We start from the raw sequence: 25,289 nt of genomic DNA, 5'->3' as shown, positions 1-25,289 counted from the left end.
ACCAAGCACATGCCTGATAAACTTCTCACTTGGATTACTTTGTCTCCCAGTGAAAGGAAGAACCTCTCAGCCCTCTGGTTCCATGGCACCTCTTTCATCACGGAGCTTTGTTCTTTACAACATACATCTTGGGAACCTCAGAAGGATTCATCTTGCCTTGGGCAGATTTTGCCTCAAATGATCAGATAGAGATCAAAATTAGCTGTGGTTTCTTCTAACTAAAAAGTTGAAGACCACCTAGGAATGCCTTAAGAAGATGGACTTTATCTATCTAATGGTGCCTACCAACAACAGCTGAAGAACAAATTGTTTTGGCATGAAAACCCAAGCACCCATTTGAAGGCCCCTCCTAAAAAAATTTTAAAAGGAAAAGAGCTCATTCCTAAAGTCATTTCTTCCCAATGTAGAACCTCCTTGAAACAAAGTTTAACCTTTCTGGGGTTCAAGTTCATTTATTCTTTGCATATAACAACTTCAGCAGCTTCTTTATTTCTAAGAACAAAGGCTTGTTAAAAAGAAAAAAAAAAAAGAAAAGAAGTCTCTCAAGTCTCCTTGGACATCAAATAGCTCTTCAGAGGAAATGCTTTGATGAGTTAAGTGTAAACGAGTAAGAAACATATGGATTAGATTTCTCATATAATACACATGGATTTAAGAATTAAGAGGGAAAATCTGTTTGGAAAATATGGTTTGGATTTGGGTTCTGCCTACTCCACAAACACTGATTAAGCTAAAGAATATGGATTTTCCTCCGGTCTCACTCTCTACCTTCAGCCTCGGGCATTTGCCATCATTCTTTCCAAAGAGTAATGTCAGATCAGGAAGGCCAGGGAAGGTTTTTAAACAGGGAATTTATAGATTGCTAGTATTTAAGAGCCAAATAGTTTTTATAACAGATTCTCTTCCCATCAGACTGGTTTTAAAGCATTTTTCAGAAACATCTCTCTGTTGGCCAATGCAACTAACCAGAAGGAACTCTGAGCCCTGTGTTTTGGTGAACTGAAAACACTACCCTCTGGAAACCAGACTCTGTGGCTGGTAATCCCATTTCAAGGAGGCCTCCTCCTACCCTCGGGTAGATTTTACCAGTTGTGGCCTTGATGGGACATTATGCATACCCCACAAGTTGAACCCAAATGAGAAAGTTTATTTAGTCAGCACATGCTTTCATACAGTGTTCATAAAGGATTATATGGGATTAGGGCTGTGAGAGCAGTTGACACTGTATGTGGCACATGGAAGGTGCTCATTATACGTTGGTTCTGTTGGAAAACTCTGACAATAGATTCCTATTACCTCTTCAGATGGGAACAGCTCATCCCACACAGCCCTACTAGGGGGCAGCCTGGCTGGGCAAACAAGTCTCCATCCAGGGGGCTTAAAGCTGGATTACAGAGATTTCTATTGTACGAGCACAGGGGCTGGATGCAATGTAGAGTAAGCCCTAGGATAGGCCACTTTTCTCCTTGTGCACAGAGAAAGCCCAGTGAGAGAAGGGGAACAAAATGGAAGCACAGAGAGAGAAGAGAGATGACAGGCTGCACACTCCTCCTCCAAGCCAGGAGCTCATCTGTCAGTTCTGCCTCCCAGGTGTGAGTCTCTCTTTTTTCAACAGCTTTACTGAGAAATAATTCACATTCCATACAATTCTCCCGTTTGAAGTATACCATCCAATGGTTTTAGTTATTCATTGGTATGTGCAAGCATCATCCCAGCCAATTTCAGATTTTCATCACCTCAAAAAGAAACCCCCACCCTTTAGCTGTCACCTCCCCTCCCATCACCCCACCCCTTTGTCCTAGGCAACCACTAATCTACTTTCTGTCTCCATAGATTTCCCTATTCTGCACTTCCATAATGATAGGATCAAATAATATGTGGTTTTTGTGACTGGTTTCTTTCAATTAGCACAATTTTTTAAGGTTTATCCACATTGTACCAGGTATCAGTACTTCATTCCTTTTTGTGGGTGAATAATATTCCACTGTATGGATATACCACAATTTGTTTATCCATTCATCTGTTGATGAGCATTTGGGCTGTTTTCATTTTTTGTCTATTATGAATAATGCTGCTATGAACACTCATGTACCCCAAGTATGTCTTGAACCTGGCCCCTTCTCTCTAACTCCCTGGTCTTGGCCTAAGCCACTGCCTATGAGATTCCCATTCCTGTCTCCCTCTCAAATCCACTCTCCACCTGACTTCCAGAAGGATCTTCTAGAAATATAAATCAGATATTGTTGCTCCCTAGCTTATAACTTGTCAGTAAATTTCCATTGCACTAGAAAAGAAATTCATTCCATAGTCAACAAGGCTCTGTGTGATCTGGTACCCACCATTACACTCCTTTCCTTTCCATCTGCTACACTATCCCTCGCTCACCCCGCTCCAGGCTCATGGCTTTCTCTCACTTCAACACAACATCTACTCTGCCTGTCATATGGCTGTCACCTCCTTGTCCTTCCAGTTGCAGCTTCAGTGTTGCCTCCTCAGAGTAACAATCAATGATCAGCTAGGATAAAGTCAGGTCCCTCTGCCACTCTCACCTCTCTGATATTCTTTCTCACAGCATTTGCTTTTTTCTTCACACAATTTACAGAATTTGGAATTGCTTGTTTATATAGTTGCTTATTACTCATCTTCCCCAGTGTAAAGTCTGTTTTATTTACAACTGAATCCTCAAATCCTAGAATAGCAGTGTCTGCAGTTGAAAGAACAAATGTGGGTTCTGTGAGATGAAGAGAAGAATTTGGTTTTTAACTCCAGTTTCTGGATCCAGTCCTTCCTGAGGTCCCACCTTGGGTACCATGAGACACCACTGTGTTCTTATGATAAGCACTTCTCTTTTCTTTGAGCTAGTATGAATGGGTTCTGTTTCTGACAACTCAACGATCCTTGACTAATGACTTTTTTTTGCTAACTATTCACAGGTATTCTTTCAACCTTGCCATTGTTGGGCATAAATTGCTTTTTGAGTTTTTTTGTCTCTACAAATTTATTTCCCTAAATCTCCCCTCCTAACTTTCCAAAATCTTCACTTCTATATTCCTTTAAAAGCATGTCTATATTTGTACAGCCATGCTCATGGCAGCATTATTCACAATAGCCAAGAGGTGGAAGCAACCCAAGTGACCATTAATGGATGAATGGATAAGCAAAATGTGATCGACTGATCTATCATCTATCTATCTATCTATCTATCTATCTATCTATCATCTATCATCTATCTATCTATCTCTATATCTCCAATGGAGATAAAGGAAGGAAGTCCTGTCACATGCTACAACATGAATGAACTTTGAGGACATTATGCTAATTAAAATAAGCCAGTCACAAAAAGACAAACACTGTATGATTCACTTAAAGGAGGTATCTAAAGTAGTTAAATTCATAGAAACAAAAAGTAAGGTGGTGGTTGCCAGGAGCTGGAGTGAGGGGTAAATGGGGAGTTGTGAGAGTTTTAGTTTTGCAAGATGAAAAATTTTGGAGATCTGTTGTACAGCAATGTGAATATACTTGACATTACAAAATTGTACACTTAAAAATGGTTAAGATGGTAAATTTTATGTTTTTGTTTCTTTCTATTGCAATTTAAAAATTTTCTTTAAAAAAGCATCTCTACTTCATTCTCCTTCCCTTCCTTCCTCTTTCCCTCCCTCTGTCCCTTCCTGGTCAAATATCTTTAGGTCTAAGTCATGGCTCATGCTGGGTTATGCACTAACCAAGGTGTGGGCTCTGTCTGGAGACGCTCACAGGACCCCAGCACATGCCGATGAGCACTCCCTATTCTGTAGAGCACATCAACGAAAGGCAGGGCCCAGCTAGAGGCTAGCTTAGTCTCCAGCATGGACTGACTGCATGCCAGGCATTCCCCAGAAGGATGTTTCAGACCAGCTCTGGCATTGTCAGAGATTTTTCTGGCCAAAGCTAAATTGCCCCCTCTTCAATGTTTCCACTTTTGCTTATTTCCAGTTAATTCCTCTTTGTCCCCGCTGTGAATGCTGCAGGAAATAGGGTAATAGACCTAAGTAGGCTTTGGGGCATGATAACCAAGAATACTCTGTAGGAGAAGATATTTGGTACAGGAAAGATGGTACAGGAAGAACAAATTCATCCCTAAGACTCTTACTGTGTAGTCAGAAAACTCCTATGTAAGTATTAAGTAGATTTGATTTCACCGGCAGCAACTATAAAGACAATGATATCTAACATTTATTGCAAACTTACTATTTTTCTAAGAACTTAAAATATCCTATTCATTTTATCTCAAAAAATGTAAGTACTCTATTTTACAGATGAGGAAATGGAGGCCCAAAGAGCAACTTGCCCGAGGTCACATGGCCAAGAGGTGAAGCCAAGATTTGAACAAATGAACATTTATAAAGTGCCCATTGAGAACAAATCCCGGAACTAGGCTGTAATGGAGCCCCAAAATTGGACAGAAAGCATCCATAGGAAATGGCCAAAGAACAATTTAAAGGAAGTACACCTAAGTATCTCTTCAATATATATGCATGGGAGTTGAACAATACAGAGTTGACCACATATGGAAGAGAACAATAAACAGTCTAGCTGACTGAGTCTTTGAATCACAGAATCTCAGAATTGGAAGAGATCTGGGGGTCATCTCATCCCACCTCCTATGCAAAGCAGAGATCTCTTCTACAGAATCTGTGGTAGTTCCACTGTCAACTTAAAGGCAACTAAGCCACTTCCTTTGTTCTTCAGGTTTTGATTAGTACAAAGTTCCTATTTTTCATCAGCCAAATGTACTTTCCTTAAGGGAATTCTCCTATTGGTCCCAGTACCCGCCCCCACGATCTACATTAAATAAATCACCTTTCTGATTGTTATGATTGCCCTTCTTTGCATGGAGAAAGGAAAGAGTTGACCACCTACTCTGCTCCAGGACATCACAATAACCCCACCAAATAGGGATGATGATTTCTTATCTAAGGGATTGGAAGGTAAGAGATGTTAAGAAACTTGTCCAAGGACACACGGCCTAGAAGTACTAGAGCAGAGATCTGAGCCCAAACTCACCTCTTTTCTACTCTACTACATTGCCTCCCAAGGTCAGTTATCAACATGTTCCTTATCATCTCTTCTACAGACCACCTAAATGTCCCTGGTTTCTTCAGACTTTCCTCCTTAGAGCACACGTTCTCCAGACCTTTCCTGATGGTGGTCACTCTCTAAACATGCTCCAATTTGTCAATGTTCCTCTCAAAATGCAACATAAGACTGGAATACCATTCCCAGAGGGGCCAGACCATCTTGCCTGCCTTGCTTGCCTGGCAAGCCATCTTATCTGCCAGGATGGCTTCACTGACTTCAGAAGCATGGCAGCCCTATCATACATTTACCTGATAGAGCTACAACCCCATGTCTTTCTCATCTGAGCTAGTTTCAAGTCAGAGTTCATCTATCCTTTACTTATACTATTGATTCTAACAAATTTTGATGGCATTCTGTTGGATTCCTCTCTTGGTTAGTTTTGAGACAGTATTTCAATATGTTATATAGCATATTAGCTGCCTCTCTCACCTTAGGTTATTGGAAAATTTTAAAAGTAGTTCTAGTCTTCAATGTTGTGATACAAGTCACTGTAAGAATGTTGACCATGCCAAGAGCAAGGGCAAAGCCTCAAGACATTCTATTAGAGACTTCCAAAGAGTGGCTACTAATTAATGTTCTTTGTACAGTTGTCTACCCAATTGTGATTCCAGTGAGCTATTTTTAACCATATATTTCTTCACCTCCTTCACAGGTTATACAATAAAAGACTTTGTAAAACACCTTGCTGAAATTTGCCCAAACCATCCTTTCTCCCAGTGTGTTCTGTGGAACATTTGCTCAGTAGAGTGTTTTAAATAGGTTTCTTTGGTGCAGGATTTCTCAGAACTTTTAATGTGCTAATATGCACTGTGACTAGGAGGAGGTATATTAGCATACTGGGTTTCTCAAAGTTGAGGTGGGTTGTTTTTTAAATCAGTATTATTTTTTAGCTTAGATGGGATTTGTACTCTGAGATTTGAGATTTGATCTCCCAGTCTGGTAATCCTGTGAAAAAGGACACATGAGCCTTGCATGGTTTGTTCTTAGTGAACCTCTGCTAATGCTCAGTGATTAATGCTTCCTTCTGTAAGTATGGTCACAGACCACCTTTAATAACTTGTTCTAGAACTTTACTGTGGATTAATGCCAAGCTTGTTGATTTGTAGTTTTCAAAATCTCTTTCCTCCTCTCTCCTAATGACGCTTTCTTGTTTCTCAGGGCTGAACCAACAACAGTTCTAAAATTCAGCACCATGTTGACATGATGTTTACCTGGAGTTGACATTTCTAACACAGGTAGGTGCTACCTTGGGCTCTGATTCCTTTCTACCAATGCATGTTCTGCCTTTTCCCAGGTTGTATATCATGCTATTGATGGGAAACATATAAAGGAATAACTCTCTTGTGCTCAAGGTAGAGTCCTCACTGACTCTGCGTCAGACTTGCTTGTTTCTCCCACTGCTTCCCATGGACCTCCTGCCTCCTCTTTGCTAATTCGTAGTCATTTCCTTCTAGAACCAGCTGGATGATCTCTTACTTCATTTAGGTTCTTCCTGACCAACATCATCTCTCCCTTCCTATATTCCTGTGTCATGCATGTATTGACTTGTCCTGTTTCCTCTATCATCTTTTCATTCAAGAATTCATTCATCCAACAAATATACCTACTGTGTTAGGTGTTGGGTATCTGAGAGTGGAAAAGCCAAAACCAATCATGGAGTCAATAATCTGGCAGGGAAGACAGATGACGTACAGGAAGTAAGAGTTACAAGAGGAGGTGGACGGTGCTGTGGGGGTGGTAAGCTAGTCTGGGTGTTGATGAAGGTCTTCCTACCAAAGCAGTGTTCTAATTGAGAACAAAAGGATGTGGGATGAGTTTACTAGGGGAATAGTGGGAAGCAGGATGTGATGGGAAAGACCCTGGTGGATATCCAAGTGATAAAAACAGGCCAGAATGACTGGAGTGCAGAGGTGAGGGGAAGACGGTACACAGGAGGGCCAGAAATTGACTCAGGAGCCATAGTAAAGAGCAAAGAGAAATCACAGAAGGCTCTGCAGCAGGGAAATAAGACACAATAAAATGTAATCAGACTGAACTCTTTTTTTCAAACAGTGTACACCAATCTTTTGTTTTCCTTTCTAGTCCTATATGTTACTTGCAAAAACTCTACCTCCTTTTAAAAAAAATTGTCCTTAGCACTTTCCAAATCGCAGCCCAGGCTTTGGCCATTTCGGATACGCGACTTTTCCATGGGTTCTGTCCCTCTTTTTATAAGCATCCCTAGCTATCTATGTGCTGTTCTTGTACACGCCTTTTAAAATTCTGAACTTGTTAGTGATAGAAGTCTTCTGAGGGTGGAGCCGGCTCTGAAGGTGAGAAATACACAGTGCTGGGGAGGAAGAAAGACATTTGGTTGGAAGGACGAATACCTTAAACACAGGAAGCCTTGGTGGCTGCACAAGCACCACTGGGCTCACTTACTTCAGTAACGTGCAGGAGGACGTGGCGGACGAGGGCAGGAGCATGGGAGCATGGACCTGGGGGCAACCTGAACCCTAGCTCTGGTGCAGCCAGCTCTGTGACTCTGGCCCAGTTACTTGACTACTCTGGGCTTCCGTGTCTTTTCTCTCTTTCTTTTTTTTTCCAATTTCTTTGTCATTGTGGTAAAACATACGTAACATAAAACTTACCATTTTAAGTGTACAGTTCAGTGGTTTTAAATATATTCATAATGTTGCACCACCATCATCACCATCCATCTCCAGGACTCTTTTTACCTTATAAAACCGAAACTCTAGGGCGCCTGGGTGGCTCAGTTGGTTAAGCGACTGCCTTCGGCTCAGGTCATGATCCTGGAGTCCCTGGATGGAGTCCCGCATCGGGCTCCCTGCTCGGCAGGGAGTCTGCTTCTCCCTCTGACCCTCCCCCCTCTCATGTGCTTGCTCTCTCTCATTCTCTCTCTCTCAAATAAATAAATAAAAAATCTTAAAAAAAAAAAAAAAAAACCGAAACTCTATATATCTATTAAATAACAACTCTCCATTTCCACCTTCCCCTCGGCCTCCGGCCACCACTCTTATGTTTCTTTGTGATTTGGACCACAGTGGTTCCTGTCAGTGGAATCTTACAGTATTTGTCCTTCTTTGAGTGGCTTAGTTCACTCAGCACAATGTCCTCAAGTTTCCTCCATGTGGCCGCATATTGCAGCATTCTCTTCCTTTTTAAGCCTGAACAATATTCCATTTTATGTCTGTACCCCATTTTGTTTATCCATTCACCTACCCAGAGACACCTGGCTTCCTTCCATGTTTCAGCTATTATGACTAGGGCTGCTGTGAACACGGGTGTACAAATATCTCTTCAAGACTCTGCTCTCAATTCTTTTGGAAAATATACCCAGATTTACCCAGTGGAATTGCTGGATCATCTGGTAGCTCTATTTTTAATTTTTCGAAGAACCGCCATACTGTTTTCCACAGAAGTTACACCATTTCACGTTCCCACCATCACACAAGGGTTCCAATTTCTCCACGTCCTTGCTGACACTTGCTATTTTGTTTGTTGTTTTGGATGGCAGCCATCCTAATGGGTGGGAGGGGCCCCTTGGTGTCTTGACCTGTGAACCGCAGGGGTTTAACCACAAGCTGACCCTAAGCCCCTTCCTCCGAGTGTCTCCTGGCTTCCTCCATCTGTATGTGTGTGTGTTAACAACACGAAGGTTAGGTCACGCGGGCTCTTCGCCATCCATCCACAACCTCCTTCTTGAACAGTTTGCGAGGCAGAGTTGGACTACAGAAACAGCATCTGGGAGCAACTCTCTTTGGATTGGAAAGGAGGTGAAAATGTGCTATTCCGTGTCATTTCCTCAGCCATCTTTTAATACAGCCCAGTCTTCTGGCTTTAATCAGCAGGAGGGATCAGTAGGCTGATTACGGGATTGTAATCTTGCAGAATGGCCGGTCGGCCTCTCCCCGCAGCCAGGGGAGTGATTTATTTTTGGCTGAGTTAACCCCGAGAGAAGTCAGATTCACACAGACACTTGCTCAGAAGAGGCGGATGTTGCACATGGCTTTCTTGAGGAAACACAGAAGTGCTTCATCCAGGGGATAAAACATTTTACTCAATGGTCTGTCATTGCCTGTGTGGAAAGCTTGTGGCAAACAGATGCGAGAGGGAAGAACATTTGCGTTCAAAAGCAAAAATAATTCCCCAAACTAAAGTGGTCACAGCAGGATAAAGTTAGCAGGATGAAAGAGAATCATTTCACTTTGGCGAGAACCACCAATGGAAGGGCCTTTCTTTTGGGGGCTCTTTTCTCACTAAAGCAGTAACCAGGCCTTGCAAGATATGGAAAGAACATCTTCCCTAGATGCCCAGCAGACACAGCCCCTGGCAGCCCAGCCCCTGTGGCTCCGGAAGGAACCCCCAAGAACACTGCTGTCACCATCTGAGAACCAGAGGGGCTGCAGGTCTCGTCAGGAAGGAAGCGGCTTACATGGGAGCAGGAACTCCTCTGTAAACTGTCAGATGCGATGAAGCACATCCAGCCAGCCTTACTGGGAAAGAACCAGAACCCTGGGAAACAGGAAATCTGTGGCAGCAGAACTTTGTTGTTCTGCCTTCATAACCTGGCACCCACTTGCAGCATGTGCTGGGGGCAAGCTGTTCTGGGCATATGATGAGCTGCTAAGAGGCCAAAGGGCACGAGGACGGGGGTAAAGCTTAACTCTTCCCATGCTTAGGGGAATCTCCTGGATGGATTAGCTGGTCCCCGGCAGTGATGGATACTGAGGCCCCAAAGGAGGGCTCATCCTGAAGGAAGAAGGTGCCTGGCTGGTGAACCGGGTTCCACTTTGATTTTCTCATTTCCTTTTAGAAGTTCAACTTACAAACCTCAGTCCAAATACAAGGCTGGCTGCATTAGTCAAGGTGCTCCAGAGAACAGAACCAATAGGGTACCTCTGTCTCTCTCTATATGAGACTTGCCAGGAATTGGCTTACGTGGAGGCTGAGAAGTCCCACGACCCATGGTCTGCAAGCTAGAGAACCATGAAAGCTGGTGGATGGCATAATCCAGTCTGAGTCTAACGGCCCGAGAACTGTGCATGTGTGTTTGTGTGTGTCAGGGAGTGGGGGGAAGAGTCATGGTCTGAGTTTGAAAAGCCCAAGAACCAGGAGCAATAATGTCCAAGAAGATCGATGTCTCGGCTCAAGCAGGGAGAGCAAATTCGCCCTTCCTTCACCTTTTTGTTCTATTCAGGCGGTCAGTGGATTGGAGGATGCCCACCCACGTTAGTGAGGGCCATCTGCTTTACTCAGCCTGCTGATTCAAATGCTAATCTCTCCCACAGATACCCTGTCTGTGGTGACACACCCAGAAATAACGTTTTACTAGCCGTCTGGGCTTCCCTCAGCCCAGTCAGGGGTGACATGTAAAATTAACCACCCCACTGACCTAGACATTTTCTTTGGCCACCACTGCTGGGCTTATCTTCAGTTTCTGCTGAAATTACTTAGATGTCCATAAACAGAAACTTCCAGCAGAGACACAATATTGAGACCCGCAGTGGAGGTGATCCGGGGGGCAAAATGTGCACTTCCACATGGACGTTTCTGGGAACCTTAACCCTCTCACCCATGCCCTATGTGTGATCTGGCTGGTCCCACCCTCGAGCTGAGCCTGGCATTCTGTGAATCCAATGTGGTCCAAAGGAAAGGACAGGAAGACGTCGTGAAGGGTGAGTGTGGGGGTGAATAGGTGCTTGTGAGAGTATGTTTCCGTGGGTGGACACGATTGTGATTTTAAGTGCCATATTCTCACACGCACTGCTCTGCTGTCAGCATCCTTGCTGACCACACACGGAAACACACAATCCTATCGACTTTAATAGATGCTCTGGCAGACTTGGGCTATGATAACAGTGGCTTGGGAACTCTGAGACTCTGGGTGTTTTTTCAGCTTTCACCCATCCTTGTGAGCCGGGTCGAGGTCAGGTTGAAGGGGAAAAATGCTGAACGCCAGCACAGCAATCCCAGGCGTTGTAGTCTGTGGTCTGAGACAGGCAAGAGGAATTCACACGGTGACCAAGTGGTTCCTTCCCGCCTCAGCAGAGTGGGGAGCTGCTTCTGTCCAGCTTGTGAAATTGAAGCTGGAGCTGACCCACCACCGGAATGAAAATTCAAACCCACGCCACCCTTTCGTCTTCAGGATGACTCTGCCCTCGTCCTTACTACTAGTGGCAGCAGTAAGTCTGCTCCCAGCGAGAGTGCAGAACCTTGACTGGTAAGAGGGACAGGTGGGGAATTTCAAAAATCTTTCAGGAAAACCTCCTCCTAGAGAGTTACAACTGGGGTGACACACCCGGGCTTGCTAAGTGCGAACACCTGGGTTTGGTGTGGGGTGGCGTGGCACTAGGTCGGCAGGAAAAGTGTGGGTATGGGACAGTCACCTACTATCCTGTCCCTCTGTGAAGAGCGGCTTCCAAAGTATTTGGCCAGTGAGTCATCAGAAAACTGCTCTCTCTCATTTGTATCTCCGTGGGATATTTCATGGCTATCTGTTCTCCCTAGAAATATGGCGGTGATGGTGGTGGTGGGGGGAACCCAGGCCCTTAGAAATCAAAGCCATATGCATACCATATTAAAAAAAAAAAACAAAACCAAACCCAGGCCATTCCATTATTGCTGACCATAGGAATTCAGTATTTATAATTTACATTCTTTCCCATACTTCGCTGTTTTTCAGAAGTGAAGAGCAGAGGTTTCTGGCCTCACCAGACCATCAATCAGATTCCTGAGGGTGGAGGGGGCTGCTGCAGGCTGAGGAGCTGCCTTCCGACAGCTTGCAGAATGCGTCAAAACATCAGGAAAAGAACCCAAACAGAGATGGGACCTGCTTCAAGGAATGACAGCTTGACTCATTTGAGGCCACACAAAGGGCTGATGAGGCCAGAGTCCATCTCCTCATACGACACCGGTATTCCTTCCATCCAGCATGCAACCAGCCAAGATCACACGGGGAGCCAACGTGTGGAGAGAGGCTCGGAGGTTCAGCCATCCCTAACACAGCGAGCACCTGAGAGAGGAGTCACACTGTCGCCTTCCAGGGTGAGGGCAGGCAAGGGGCTGGGCTCCCCCATTTGAGCAGGCTTCTCACTGTCCATGCGTCTGCCACGGACGCCGGCTGGGAGCAAGGTGGCGGCAGGTCCGTGGAGGCTCTGGTCTGGCCCTGAGGCACGAGACTTGTGCACGAGAATCGAGTTAAGGAGTCTGGAGCGAAGAAAGAGCATTAAGCTCTGCGCTGATCCGACAGCCTCTAATGGCTGTGTGCTCTTGAGTCAAATACTTACCCTCCCTAAGCTTCATAAGCCCAGAAAATGGGGATAACACCACCAAACTCACTGGATTCAAAAAGAATACACATACATACATACACCCGGGCCCACGGGGCAGGCGAGGGGCGGTTTCAGGGACGCTCTTTTCCCCTGGAATTGAAAATACTGTCCTGGTGCCTGGCTCAGGAGCAAGGCCAGCTGAGTGATTCTCCTGCCCTAGGAAGATTCAGGGGGGCGAGGGGGTCCTAAGAGCCCCACCCAGAGGTCTTTCCAAGGTTTCCAGTCCTCTGAAGGCCTGTCTGGGAGGTATGTTAGCAGGGGCCCACTAAACGCATCCCCTTGCTCCTGGTCTGGATTTTGTCCGCTCCAAAAGAAGGTAGAGGATTCTAAACATTTTGAAAGCTGGAGGTCTTTCTTAAGCCTTTCCTGGGTTGCAACCATAAAATACCTATCAGTCCATGACGTATGCAGTCAGATTGACGAGAATGAGCCAAAGCAGCCCTTTGTCAGGCGAGAGGGAATAGTTAAGGTTTATGGTCCAGATTTTCCAGTATGGATTATTACATAAACCCTGCCTGCGATTTGACACTGTAATTAAGGCTATTCTATGTATCCTTCAGACATGAAAATACAGTATTTTGGTTCTTGAGTCTCAGATTTTTCTACTTTTCTCTTAAAGGCAAACAAACCTTATTTCCGGTGGTTTGTAAAACCACAAGTCGCCTTTCCTGAGCATCCAGAACGGGGACATGGCCTATGTAGAAACACCAGCGTCTGAGGCCTGGGGGAGACCGCACTGGGGGCAGGGGTGGGGTAGGAGGCCAGGCAGATCTAAGAAAACCTTCCAGACACTGGGGGACATTATCGGTTCCCACATTTGCAGGCCCTCTGAACATGTTTTCAGAGCCTTCCAATAACAGAAAAAATAATTAATACCCAGGGCACAAGAGGTTCACGTGTGAGCCCAGAATGGCTAAGGAGGCTGGTGGTTGGCTGCATCAGCTGTGAAAGCAAAACTCTTGAACAAATTCTATTTTCTTGAATGGTGTTCCTGTCCTTGCTGGGTTTATGAGAAGGGGATGGATTTGCCATGCTCTTCTCCTTGCTCTAAGAGGACAAGAATGCTGGGGACTTAGGAGTCCCTTTTGCCAACACTGTAGGCAGGAAGCTTGCCTGTCACCCACCCCCTTAGCCAGCCAGGTATGCTCTACACAGAGACTGATTTCCAACCAGAGTATCATGATGTATAATAAAAACTAAGCTTAGTTATGGGAGGCCCTGGAGCTATTTGGACCTGTTACAGATCCTTAACAGGGTAAGACTTTAACAACAAGTATTTTCTTATAGAACAGACATCTTCAAAATCTACCCAACAAAGCTGCAAGAAAGGGAATGTCAGGATAGACAAAGTCACAGATGAATTTCTGAAATGGATTAAAGGCAGTCTTTAGTAAACAGAGGAGACAAGGAAGATTTTTACAACTCAGCATTCCAACAAACCAAAAAAAACCCAAAACAAAACAAAAAAACACAAAACCAAACAACTCATGTGCAACTGTTTCTCTCCTTTTGACTGACATTCATAAATGATTCCTCTGAATTCACAGAAGAAAGTAAAAAAGCCATAAATATTTATTGCACCAAAAATAATACCAAAGTTCCAATTAAAATTTTTTGTGACCTTCACACCTGTGATAGTCTTAGCATCAGGTTTAGAACAAAATGTGATCAAGGAAATGTTGTAAAAACTGAATTATCATGGGCTAGTAACGAGACTCTGCAGCCCATCGGTCTTAGCCATGACCAATGCTGACCCTTGCAAAGCACCAAATCTCAAATATAACCCTTGCAAATGCACACACACTTACGAAGGAAAGACATGCATTTATGATGAAACACTCACTGATGGACAGAAGTCTCGGCTCTCCTTACATCTTGATTTCAATCACATAAGTGAGAAATATACTGAGGATGACAATAGCTGCCTGTGGGATTCCTGGTTCTCTGACAGTAAGAACGCTATAAATGAAGCCCAGCTGGCAAACTCCGTGGTGGGCGTAGGGATTCTGCAGGAGATGCTGAGCATAATTCAAAGAGCACACAAGTCAAATCCCCTGTGTTTAACATGCTCACTTCAGTCTGGTTCTCAATAGTGAACGGGGTGGTTCTATTCCACCCTGCATTTAGCCTCCCCACTGTAAGGGCCTGACCAAGTACACTCTTAGAAACAAACAGAACAATCCAGTGTCCACTTCCAAAGGGAGATCCCGGACAAAAGGAGCTATGACTCAGGCAGCTTCAGAGGGGAGACCATTAGGGCTACCCCTGATGTGTTTGGTAAAGAATTTTATTTTGTTTCTCCTGGGTGAGTACTTTACTCATGAGCTCACTACAGAAGACGTTCTAGTGGAAATAAGGCTCACATTTATGGGATGTCTTTTATCATCAAAATGCTTACCAGGTCAATGAAATGTCCTAGCATTGCTGTGGGAGCAGTTTGGCCAAGTCTTTTACAAACGGTGAAAGGAGACATAAGGAAAGCAGGGAAAGGCCACAATGACAAAAAGGGAAAGGTATCTAACATGCAGTACAGTGCTACTGATGGAGAAAAAGATGCGAAACACTCTTTGCGCATTATGTCCAGAACAATGGTGTCTTTTAAAAGGGCGGTTTGCAAATGGCGAATGTGAGATGATTTGCAAATGCATCGTTTCTGATATTAAATGATGCCTCCGATCTACTGCCATCAGTGAGAGGTCCATTTCCATAGAAACGAGTAGGAAAGTAGGCCAAAGCCGACAGTATGGTTTCTAGGAGGAATGGCAGCTGAGGTTCTGGCCAGTCATGGAAAGCACTGGTTTTGTAACCGCTGTGTCAAGAGCTTTTACTGAAAAGGGGGAAAAAAAGAAAGAGCTTAAACTCAAAGAGCAGGCACAGACAGTATCTGAGGACTTTGCTGGGATATCAGACAAAGCCACGGAGGAAAAACGGTCCCACGGGCGCTTTGCTTCTCGGATATCCCACGGGACAGTCAGCCGCCTCGTGCTAACAGGTGCCTCCCTCTACGCCGGCCTTGGAGAAGGGAACGTGCTGCACCAGTCTGACCGAGCTCAGAGTTAGGAGCGTTCAAGTGCCAGGCCCAGCTCTCCCAGATGATGAACTTGGAAATACTCCGTGATGTGGGCCAGGCGCACAGGAAGGAGAGTCGAGGTAGACCACGTATAGGATACTGTGATACACTCTGGCACTCGGTGCTCAGAAAAGCAGAATGCATGGGGAAATACTTGCAAAGAAAGTTCACGTTGTACCTGTGTTTTAAAAATGCCTCTTTCATGGGCTATCAAAGTGTAGGTGGGTTTATGCCACAAGCACCTCTGCTGTCTCAGCCCTTTCTGGGAAGGACAGGGTTGCCGTGTGGACGACATGTGAATGCAGAGCCCGGGGGGGGGGGGGAGCATCACAGCCGACTCCCCCAGTCACCGTTCCAGCGGAATGAACGCAGGTGCCCCTCCACCGGCAATGGGCCCGGCTGCTGCGGCAAGGCTGCCTGATGCTCTCACCCAAGTGAGCAAGGGCACAGGATGTGACCCCGGCTCTGCATGATTCATTTAACCCCTTCACCCCGGAATTCCTTTGCAGAAAAAGAAAAACATGATACTTCTAGGGTGAAAGATTTCCTGAAAGGGGGAAAAGACATTGAAAACTCTGCTCTGTGAAATGAAGGAACAAGAGGATTTCTTTCGGCAAAATTAGATCTCTAAGCCAATCAGCTGAGTACTGGTGCCTTGTTAGAGGAAAAAAATCCAACTCGGTGGATGTGACCACATGAACACACAATGACGATCTTGTTCATTTCCTGTGGCTCACCCGGGGATCGGAGGAAACAGAACGTGTGTCTGTAAGCCCTCTAAAATACCTCACTTACCTCTTTTCTCACTATATAGAGCGCGTACGCATTCACATCACCCTAAAGAATACAGTGATTGCTTACAAACGGTGGAAAATACCAATACGATGCGAAGAAATGAGCATTTTACAGAGACTGAGCTTTGATGGACTTTAACATGAATTATTTTATTTAAAACAGGAATCCATCAGAGGTGGTGGACTATCAGGGTAAGTAAATGTTCTAGAGCATGGCACGGATGAAAGGTAATACTCAACAGCACCTCACATGGGACTAAAAGACAATGACAGCCACACAGCATGGAGGGAAAACCAACACCATGTAGAAGGCACCTGGCTGGGAAAGAAGCCCGGTGGGCGCTGTGTGTGCACTGTGGATACGTCGGGACAGACGACACTGGGAACGGACGGACCAGGTTCTGACCTGAAGCCCGGGAGCCTCTGTGGGTAGCGAACCTTTCCTCAAGCCGGTTTTCCACCCACCGCGCGCGCGGTTTAAGGTCCTCGAGAGGGGACGCGTTTGCGAGAGAGCAACAAACACTCTCCCACGTTTTATCTCCGGGAGAGAGAGGCGCCCTCCCCAACTCAGTTTCAGCAGTGGCTTCTAACTTAAAACCAAGTACTAACAACGATAAAATAAAAGACAGAATAGGGGCCTGAACTCAGACCCATAGGTTGAATGGGAGAGGCAGATGCATAAAAATAAAGCCCGGTCACCAGTCCGAACGTGCTGCGAACGCCCCGTCTCAGCGACCCGCGACCACAGCGGACCACAGTAGGCGCAAGCGTGGCGCTGCCCGGGGCAGCGGGGAGGGAGCCGTCGCCCCCCGCCCGCCAACGCTCCGCACGCCTACCCGTGACCGCACGCCAATGCTGAAGTTGGAAGAGACCTCGAATTGGCAAAGGATGCCTGGGGTGGCCGGGTCTGTGGGAAACAAGACTCACGCTCTCAAAGAATGACCCCCGAGCCCCCTCTCCTCGTCCCGATGGCACTGCATGTTTGCCCTCCTCACAGGGAGGTCCACACCATTCAGTTTCCCCTCTCAGTTCTAGGCACTCTCTGGGACATCTGCGATGAGCCAGGCTCTACTCATTTCTTCCCCACTCCATTGGTGACTTTTGACTTGGAATGTCGATTCCTTCTTCTGGAAGAGTGGCTTTCGTTGTTGCCTGGATGCTTGGGTGGGCTGTCCTCAGAACCTGGCCAAAGGAAGGAGAATACGCTGTCACCCTGGCTGTGGGGGGTTGAGGGCTCACTCCTCAGATTTGGAGTTCTCCCTGCTGGGGACCTGCCCGAAGTGCAGGCTCTTCTGCTGATACTTGCACTCCATCTAGTGGCCTCATGAATACACGAAGGCAAGGCCCAGAAATACAGCTTTCGCCTGCATATGCAAGGAGATGGGGGTGGGGATGGGGGGGCGCTTCCTGAAGAATTTTTACATTCTCGCTGTGTAAGGTGGATTGTGCTCACGGTGATGGGCTCCAGAACGGAGAGGACAAATGACATCAAAGCACAAGGAAGAACAATGAAACCACAGGGGTGTCGAGTCTACTCTCACAACCAAAGGAGACCTCACCTAGATTTCCATGCCTTGACCCGTTTACACACTAGAGTTTCTACATCCCCAAACTGAAAGGATTCCTGACTTTACAAAATTAAAGATAGTATGCCCTCCATCATCCAATCCAGAGAATACCTTTAAAAACCAGGCCCCTGCTGCTCATGACAGCTCTGGAGCCTCCCACTGAAGATGCCACACACCTTCGTTCGAGATGCGCAGTCTGCAGGGACACACTTACTATTTGTTTGGGACCTCGGAGAAAAACTTCCACATCAGCCGGATGCTGAGCAGCCAGCAGGTGTCAGCCAGGTGGAGGGTGGAAGCGGAGGGGAGCAGGCTGGGGGTGGGCCTTCCACGTAGTGGGGTGTAAGGAAGGCTTGGGAGAGAAGCAAAACTGCCTGGCATCAGGCTGGCTCTGCCCTGAGGTTGAGCACATGGCCACCCTCCAGCCCAGCAGTCAAGCCAGACAGTTCTCTGCTCCAGGGCTCAGATCCAGGCCCTCCACCCAAGACAGCCACTAAAAACATAAGAAGTTCCCAGAGTTTTGGTCTCCATTGCAAGGGCCGTTTGGCTTAGTCCAAGGGATTCTTCTACCACTCTGAAGTTCTTTTTCTTTCTTTTTTTTTTAATGATTCTGTCTACCTTACATTTCAACATACCTCTACCACTGCTTACTTTCCTGCAGTCTTTTCACTGGAGAGGGGCTTAGAAGTGCCAAGAATTGATCTGTGAGGAGCTGGTTCTGAATGAGGGAGCCCCAGGGAACCCCTCGGCCCACTAGTATCAGCATTCCAAAACAGGGTGCCCATCGACCCCTTGATTCAGGAGTCTCAGGAAGGGTGCCCGGCCACTCGGCAGAGAGCATGCTTGCCTCTTCCCTGGAAAGGACTCTGGAAAGCTTGACCCCAAAAAACTCAGGAAAGCAGTGTGAACGGTAGTGCTTTCCTCTCTGTGGGCCCACGGCTTCTTGGAGCAATTCTGTGAGCTCAAATTCACCATCTCGAGCATTCATAATTCTCTCCCTTCGGCCAAGCTTTCCGATCGGCTCATCGGAATGGACAAGAGATTACTGTCCAGTGGAGCCTCCTTGGTGTCATTCCACAAGCCTAATTCATTAAAATAGCCAGGTGGCCCCAAATCTTTCCAAGAGGCTCCCTGCAGAGGCCAATGGGAAATTCCTGGCTCCACAACTGAAATCTCTCTTATACCGGGCTGCCTCTTGAACAAATGTAATTAAATCACTCCACCTCTTCTGAGAGACCTCTCCTCCCAGTACGTAATTCTTCCTAACCCTTTTCACTCATGACCAAAGGCAGGAGGAAGAACATTCCCATCAGGATGCCTGAGACGGGTGCAGGCCTCATGACATTTTCCCATCTCAGGAGAGGCAGAACCACACGGCGCCTCTTCTTATGAGGCAGGTTTCTTGGGCAGATCCTGCCAGTACTTGGCAGGTTTCACGAATAGGTAATGGAGGACATGTGATGAGCAGGTCTGAGAACCTTCAGGGCATACATTTATCAACATTCAGAGGATAAATATTGATTCCAAATCTCCTTATGGGGCCTCAGGAGGAAGAGAACTCAATAAAGTTTTTAAACAATGAGTGAGAGATACCTTTTGAGCCTTTCCCATGAGACCAGGAGATGTCTGGACTGTAGGTGCCATCTTCACACTCTGAGTACGTCTAGGGAGAGAGGGAGACTTAGTGATGGAGCTTCAAGTACTCCCCGGGGTGGGGCAAGGCCAGCAAGTGAGGCTGCTTCACCCCTGGGTCACCAGCAAGTGGCAGAACCTCCTGTTCCTCAGCTATAAAACCACGACTGTCTCCCAGGGGCTACAGCATCAATCTTCTAGAAAGTACCGTCAGGTCCTCAGACTTAAGGTATGAATCGAGGATGAAAGCTGTATTTTACTTAAGAAGATATTACACTTTGTGGTAGACTACCAACGTAGCACGGTGTGTTCAGCCTGCTCACATCTATTTCCTAACTGTAACCCCTGTGTCTTCTACGAGGTGGGCAGGGCAGGCGTTTTATGAGGGGGAGCCCCAGGCTGGGTCACAAAGAGGCCCACACAACGTCCAAGAGCTGGGAAGAAAACCCAGCCTTTCAAAAACCAGTCCAGGGCTCTCTGTGCGATTTTATTTTTAAACAGACACATAATTGGGTTTTAAACCCCTTACAAAACGAGGACAGAAATAGTGACCTATTGAGCAGGGCACTCACAAGCATGGGCAGCCACTGATAGGGGACGAATCCTGAACTGGTTATGTTTCCGCAGTGGCCAAGACTGAAGGTGCATGCTCACAGTGCTGGCCACGCCACATTCTCAGATGAACCGCCCCCCGCCAAGCTCCAAGCAGGATGTGATCATTTTAAAGACGGACCCTTCCATACCTTTTCTCGGTGACCATAGTGCTCTGCATACCAAACCATGCCATAGAGACACAGGAAGGTGGTGAAAGCCTGGAAGAGAACAACAAGCACATTTCATACATAATGTTGCACCAAAAAAATCCCATTTCCCAGGATTTCAGGGTTTCAACAGTAACGCATACAAGACGGCTTGATGTGGCTTTGCCATCTCTCCTAGGACACCGGTTACACAATGGCAGAGATGAACCCCAGGAGTGTGTGTGTGTGTGTGTGTGTGTGTGTGAGAGAGAGTGGGGGAGGGCATCCTCCAAAGCTTCGGACACGAGTCATGCTGAGACCCTAGTGACACTTATGATGCCGATAATCAGAATGCAAGATCATTTTTCGATGGCGGGTAAAGTGGGATGCATTCTCTGCATGGCTTTGCAGGTTTTTATATACTCTATGTCTGGTTCTCATGGCCCATCCTCTGCCGCCAGCGCTGGGAAGTTACAAGGACTCAGCTGGTCAGCTTCTGTGGGGAAGACGAGTTCTAAATGAGAAGGGAGTTTCATTCGGTCTAGGATCACAGTGGCGCGGGAGGGCATTGAGGACCGACACCCACGGTGTCTGAGTGGGTGGCGGGCGCAGCGGGACACAGCTGCCCATGGCTCTGCACCGCTTTCTCAACTCCTTTTTTGTCTCAGCGTCCCCACCCCAACCCTGGCTCTGGTTGCTTTTGTTTTTCCTCTTTGAGTCCATAGGAAAATACAGAGAAAACAAAACCGCTTTGGAAGCAAGCCCTGGAGTGAAATGAGAAGGGAGTGGTCTGTGGGTACCCAGAGGCAGGGACGACCTCTACTTCCCCGACAACTCCCCACCCACCTTGCACCGCACCCTAAATTATACTCTAATTTAAGCAAAGAATAGCATCTACGGAAATCCAAAGTCTTCAAACGTGCCAAAGCACTAAAAATCAGGGAGAAGTTTCTGGTTGCCTTGCCGGAGCACTGAAGGAGAGAGGGGGAGTGAGGACAGAGGAGTCCCCGCCAGGCCCTGCAGCCAGGCCTGACCTTCCCGACTGTAAGTGAATCACCAAAACAAAACAACGCTTGTCCATCCCAGTTCTGTGTCTTCAGAATGCCTCGCCTTAGGAACTGACTGACACCGGGGAAAGAAAAGCATCACAGGAACACTTGACGGTGGAGCCGAGCCTGCAGGGAAGGCTGGGGGGGGGGGGGGGGCTCTGAATTCTCATCACCCCAGCGTGCAGTCCAACTCTGGCCCAGTTCCTGTCAGTCAGCCATGTTTACGGAGCGTCTGCTGGGTACACAGTGTCACCTTAAGTGCAAAAAAGACAGGAGTCCGAGTGCTCTGGAGGGCCTTCTTCTATGTCAATGAAGTGGGAATACTGGCGTGGTAGAGACAACATGAAATGTTAAGACCCACTGGTTCATTTTATTTTAAAGCCATATGCAAGCTGGCGTAAATCTGCAGATGAGGGATTTAAAGAAAAGGAAGCTCATATCCTCCCCCATCAAAAAATCAGACAATGAATGAATAAATTAAGATGATAAAATGAAAATAACTTCTAACCTTTAACATTCTAGGACTTGCTCAAGATTTCTAATCTACACCACCATTAAACGTACCATTTTCATGGGATGGAAAGAGTGGGGAAGCCTAGAGGATTTGCAGGGTGTCAAGCTTATGTAGGTGTTCGCTCCTTTACAAAGAGCAAAATAGGCTGTCTTAGGTTTGGGGGTAGGGGGTGGGGAGTGGGGGGCAGGTTCTACCTCCCCAGACCAGAAGGCTGGCCAGATAGCTGTCACTCCACTAGACTAAGGGGCGGTGAGCTCGGGGCTGGCTGTCATAGCGAATTCCGCCCACTGGAGGGCAGGAGTGTGGAGCTCTGCCTTCCCCAGCCCCGTTCCCGAGAGAGGGCAGGTGGGGGCAGCTGGGGCTTGCTCCCGAAGAATGGGCTTTGCAATTTGCAGGCAGGCAAACACTGGCAGGTGGTGAGCAACAGGTGCTTATCATCACAATCGCCACACAAAGAGCCTGCTGTGGTGGCCAAATGTACCACTTCACCCGGGTACTTAGAGGCCCATTTCACACTTGTCCCAAGGAGACAAAAGCTTTTAATTTACAGGTTTGCAATCATACCTGTGAAAATCTAGGCACATATCCACTTAAAATGTCAAGGGCTGGATTTAAAAAAGCAATTGTACAGATTTTGTTTTAAGAAAGGGAAAGGAAAAAAAGACAAAGAAAAACACGTGGGAGGAGGGCCAAGGCAGCACACAGCCAGGGGGGTGTGGTGGCAATGAGGGCATAGGCCTGGCTTGACTTCCAGTTAGAGTAATGAGCAGGCAAATATACATGACTGATCAGACAACTGCTGAGGAGAAACTTACTGACCAGCATATGGCATCTCTGCTTCTGCATTCATCTCAAGGTCTGGATCTGTTCTCTTACCAAGCAAGGGGAATAATTAGGGGCTTTGTTTCTCTGGCCACACTTAACTCTCTTATTGAATAAGGTTCACCTCCCTCCTGAGTTTGAGATCAATCTTGATGTTTAATAAAGGCCCTGAATATGGGCAATGGGGACCCCCAATCATCCCAGCCACCAACGGCCTCTTTTCAGGCCAGGTCCTCCTCTATGGCACTCATCACTGATAACACTCATCAGGGGATTTGGCTTGGTCTTCAAAGCCCTGATCTCCTGGGGCTGTTTCTCAGGCCCGGGGCTCTTAAATGCGGCTGCTCTGAAGAATCCCATCCTCAGCCAGTTTTTCCTGCCCCTGCTCAGTTCCCCTAACCTAATCCCGAGGCTCCAACCACGCCCTGTGCGCCAGTGGCCCTCAACTCATTCACCTCCACTGCTGACCAAGTCTTCCCAGTGTTACTGGACAGACTGGAATTTCCAATGATACAGGACATCTTCGCCTCTAAGTTCTAAGGGCCCCTCAAACCCCAACACCCTAATCAAATTCATCTCCCCCCAACGCCCTAATCAAATTCATCTCCTTTCACTCAGTGGGCTTATCTGATATCCCCCAATTTGTTATTACCACCAAAAGCCACCCAGGGGCACAAACTAGAAACCCTGGAATCGCCCTCATGCTATCACAAGGGGGTGGCATCCTGTGGAGCTGCTCTCTTGAACATCTCTCAGATACAGCCCTCTGGGGCGCCTGGGGGGGGGGGGGCTCAGCCTTAAGTGATGCCTTTGGCTCAGGTCATGGTCCTGGAGTCCCCCCATGGAGCCCCGCATCAATGGGGAGTCTGCTTCTCCCTCTGCCCCTCACCCCGCTCGTGTGCGCTCTCCCCCCCCTCAAATAAGTAAGTAAGTAAATAAATAAATAAACCTTTAAAAAGAAATAAATCCAGCCCTCTCTCTGCGTCTTCCCAGGCCACTGCCTTGGGTCAGCCTCTGTCATTTCTTGCCTGGGACCCTCAACACCCTCAGACAGCACCTCTCCTCCCTCCAGACTCTCCCACCCCATGCAGCCTTTCTCTGTGAACCAGTATCTTCCCATTGAACGACAGTCCTTGGATCTCCAACTACAGACACACAAGAGTCCTTCCGAAGTAGATGTCCCTTGTCCCCTCCCCCACCTTACTCTCCTCCTCTCACTCCCCAAACAGGGTGCCGTCTTCCTGAGACGCTGGGCACGGGCACCGCTGCGTGTCTTTGCATGTGCCAGTCTCTCAGCCTGCCTGGATGTCGCTCCTGGTCCCTATCTCTTGAACCCACCACTCCTTTATTCTCCATGCATTTGCTGAGTGAGTCCTATGCATCAGAGACTGTACTAGGGTCAGTGGGGACAAGAGGACAACAAAAATTTAGTCTTTGTAAGCAAGAGGTACAACGCTGAGGAGAGAATGTAAACAACCCAAAATTACGTGACACTGAGGTTAGAACTCAAAGAAATATGTACCAGGTGCGACCGGTCCCCCAAGGGGACGTAACCAGCCCGCCTGGCTGGGGCGCATTTCATGGAGGGTAGGAATTTAGTTTGGTCTTGGCATGAGTCACTAGGTAGAAAAAGCAGGGAAAAGCATTCAGATGGGGCAAAGAAAGCACCCTAGGTGAAGACAAGAGAAGTTTGTAAGGATGATTCATTGAGGTGACTAAGAGCAGTCTGGGGTAGCCTGAGATTCAAGTCCAAGAGGGTGGGTATGATGAACGCTCCAGATGAAGACTGTCCTAAACACACACGTCAGAGTTCACATTTCAACCGGTAGGTTTTGTGGTGGGGATTCTTCCTTCTTGATACTTCTTTCTACACGGAGAAGCTTTGCTAGTATAATATTCCTGCTTCTCTCCACCCCTCACCACTCTTTCGCAGAAGAGTTCTTTCTTCACCGACGGGGGAATCTGAGATAAGGAAGCTGGACATTTCCTGTCCTTCTTTGGGTGCTGGGCCACCGGCACGGTGTGAGGAGGCCTGCTTCCTGGGGCCAGAGAGTGTGTCTCATTCTGGACCTCACTCTTCAGAAGCCCCTTGTTGCCGTGCATCTAAAGCTGATATTGAAAAATGTGAAACCTCAGTAATAGAGATGCTATGCTGCTCTCCACAGCCTTCTTTCACCCTATCTTTTGAACTATTCTGAACTGAAAAATGTTGTATTATTGGGCCTTCTCCAGCCCCCGAAAACAGGCAACGGTTCTGAGCAGGGAAAGAGATTCAGATCTGAGTCCCGGAAGATGGCGTGGCGGCAGCATAGAGAATGGCGCCAAGGGGCAGAATGGGGAGGAAGTGCAGGTCCAGATAGCTGCAGGGACAGCAGGGATGGGGGCGTGGGGACGGAGCTGGATGGACAGAACCTGGTGACCCACTGGTTTCAAGAGGGACAGAGGAGAGGAAGCAGCCCCTGAGGTTTTTAGCTGGGGCACCTGACGGATGGGAGAGCATCCACTGCAACCCTTCAAAACCCTGCTCACATGCCATGTCCAGGGAGACTTTGGCAGCTCCCCAGCTCGTGTGGTGCTCTCTAGTGCTCCCTCAGCTCTAGGTACACATCCTTTGTACTGTCTGTCACATAGGAACATGATGAGTT

The 25,289-nt window shown here is 47.1% G+C and overlaps 1 protein-coding gene across 1 annotated transcript in view; it reads right to left on the bottom strand.

Moving 5' to 3' along the window:
- Positions 1–16,448: 16,448 nt before the first annotated feature.
- PTDSS1 (phosphatidylserine synthase 1) overlaps positions 16,449–25,289 on the bottom strand; it is a 62,196-nt gene continuing 53,355 nt past the window's right edge. Inside the window, exons 11-13 of the mRNA XM_032421692.1 lie at positions 20,263–20,331; positions 19,481–19,550; positions 16,449–17,501 (exon numbers count right to left, since the gene is read on the bottom strand). Coding sequence (XP_032277583.1) covers positions 17,392–17,501; positions 19,481–19,550; positions 20,263–20,331 — 249 coding nt within the window. The 3' untranslated portion in view covers positions 16,449–17,391. The remainder of the gene's footprint in view (positions 17,502–19,480; positions 19,551–20,262; positions 20,332–25,289) is intronic.

Source organism: Phoca vitulina, unplaced genomic scaffold (genome assembly GCF_004348235.1).
Source record: "Phoca vitulina isolate PV1807 unplaced genomic scaffold, GSC_HSeal_1.0 scaffold25, whole genome shotgun sequence".
Lineage (NCBI taxonomy): Eukaryota > Metazoa > Chordata > Mammalia > Carnivora > Phocidae > Phoca > Phoca vitulina.
This window is presented reverse-complemented; position numbering and strand designations above follow the sequence as displayed.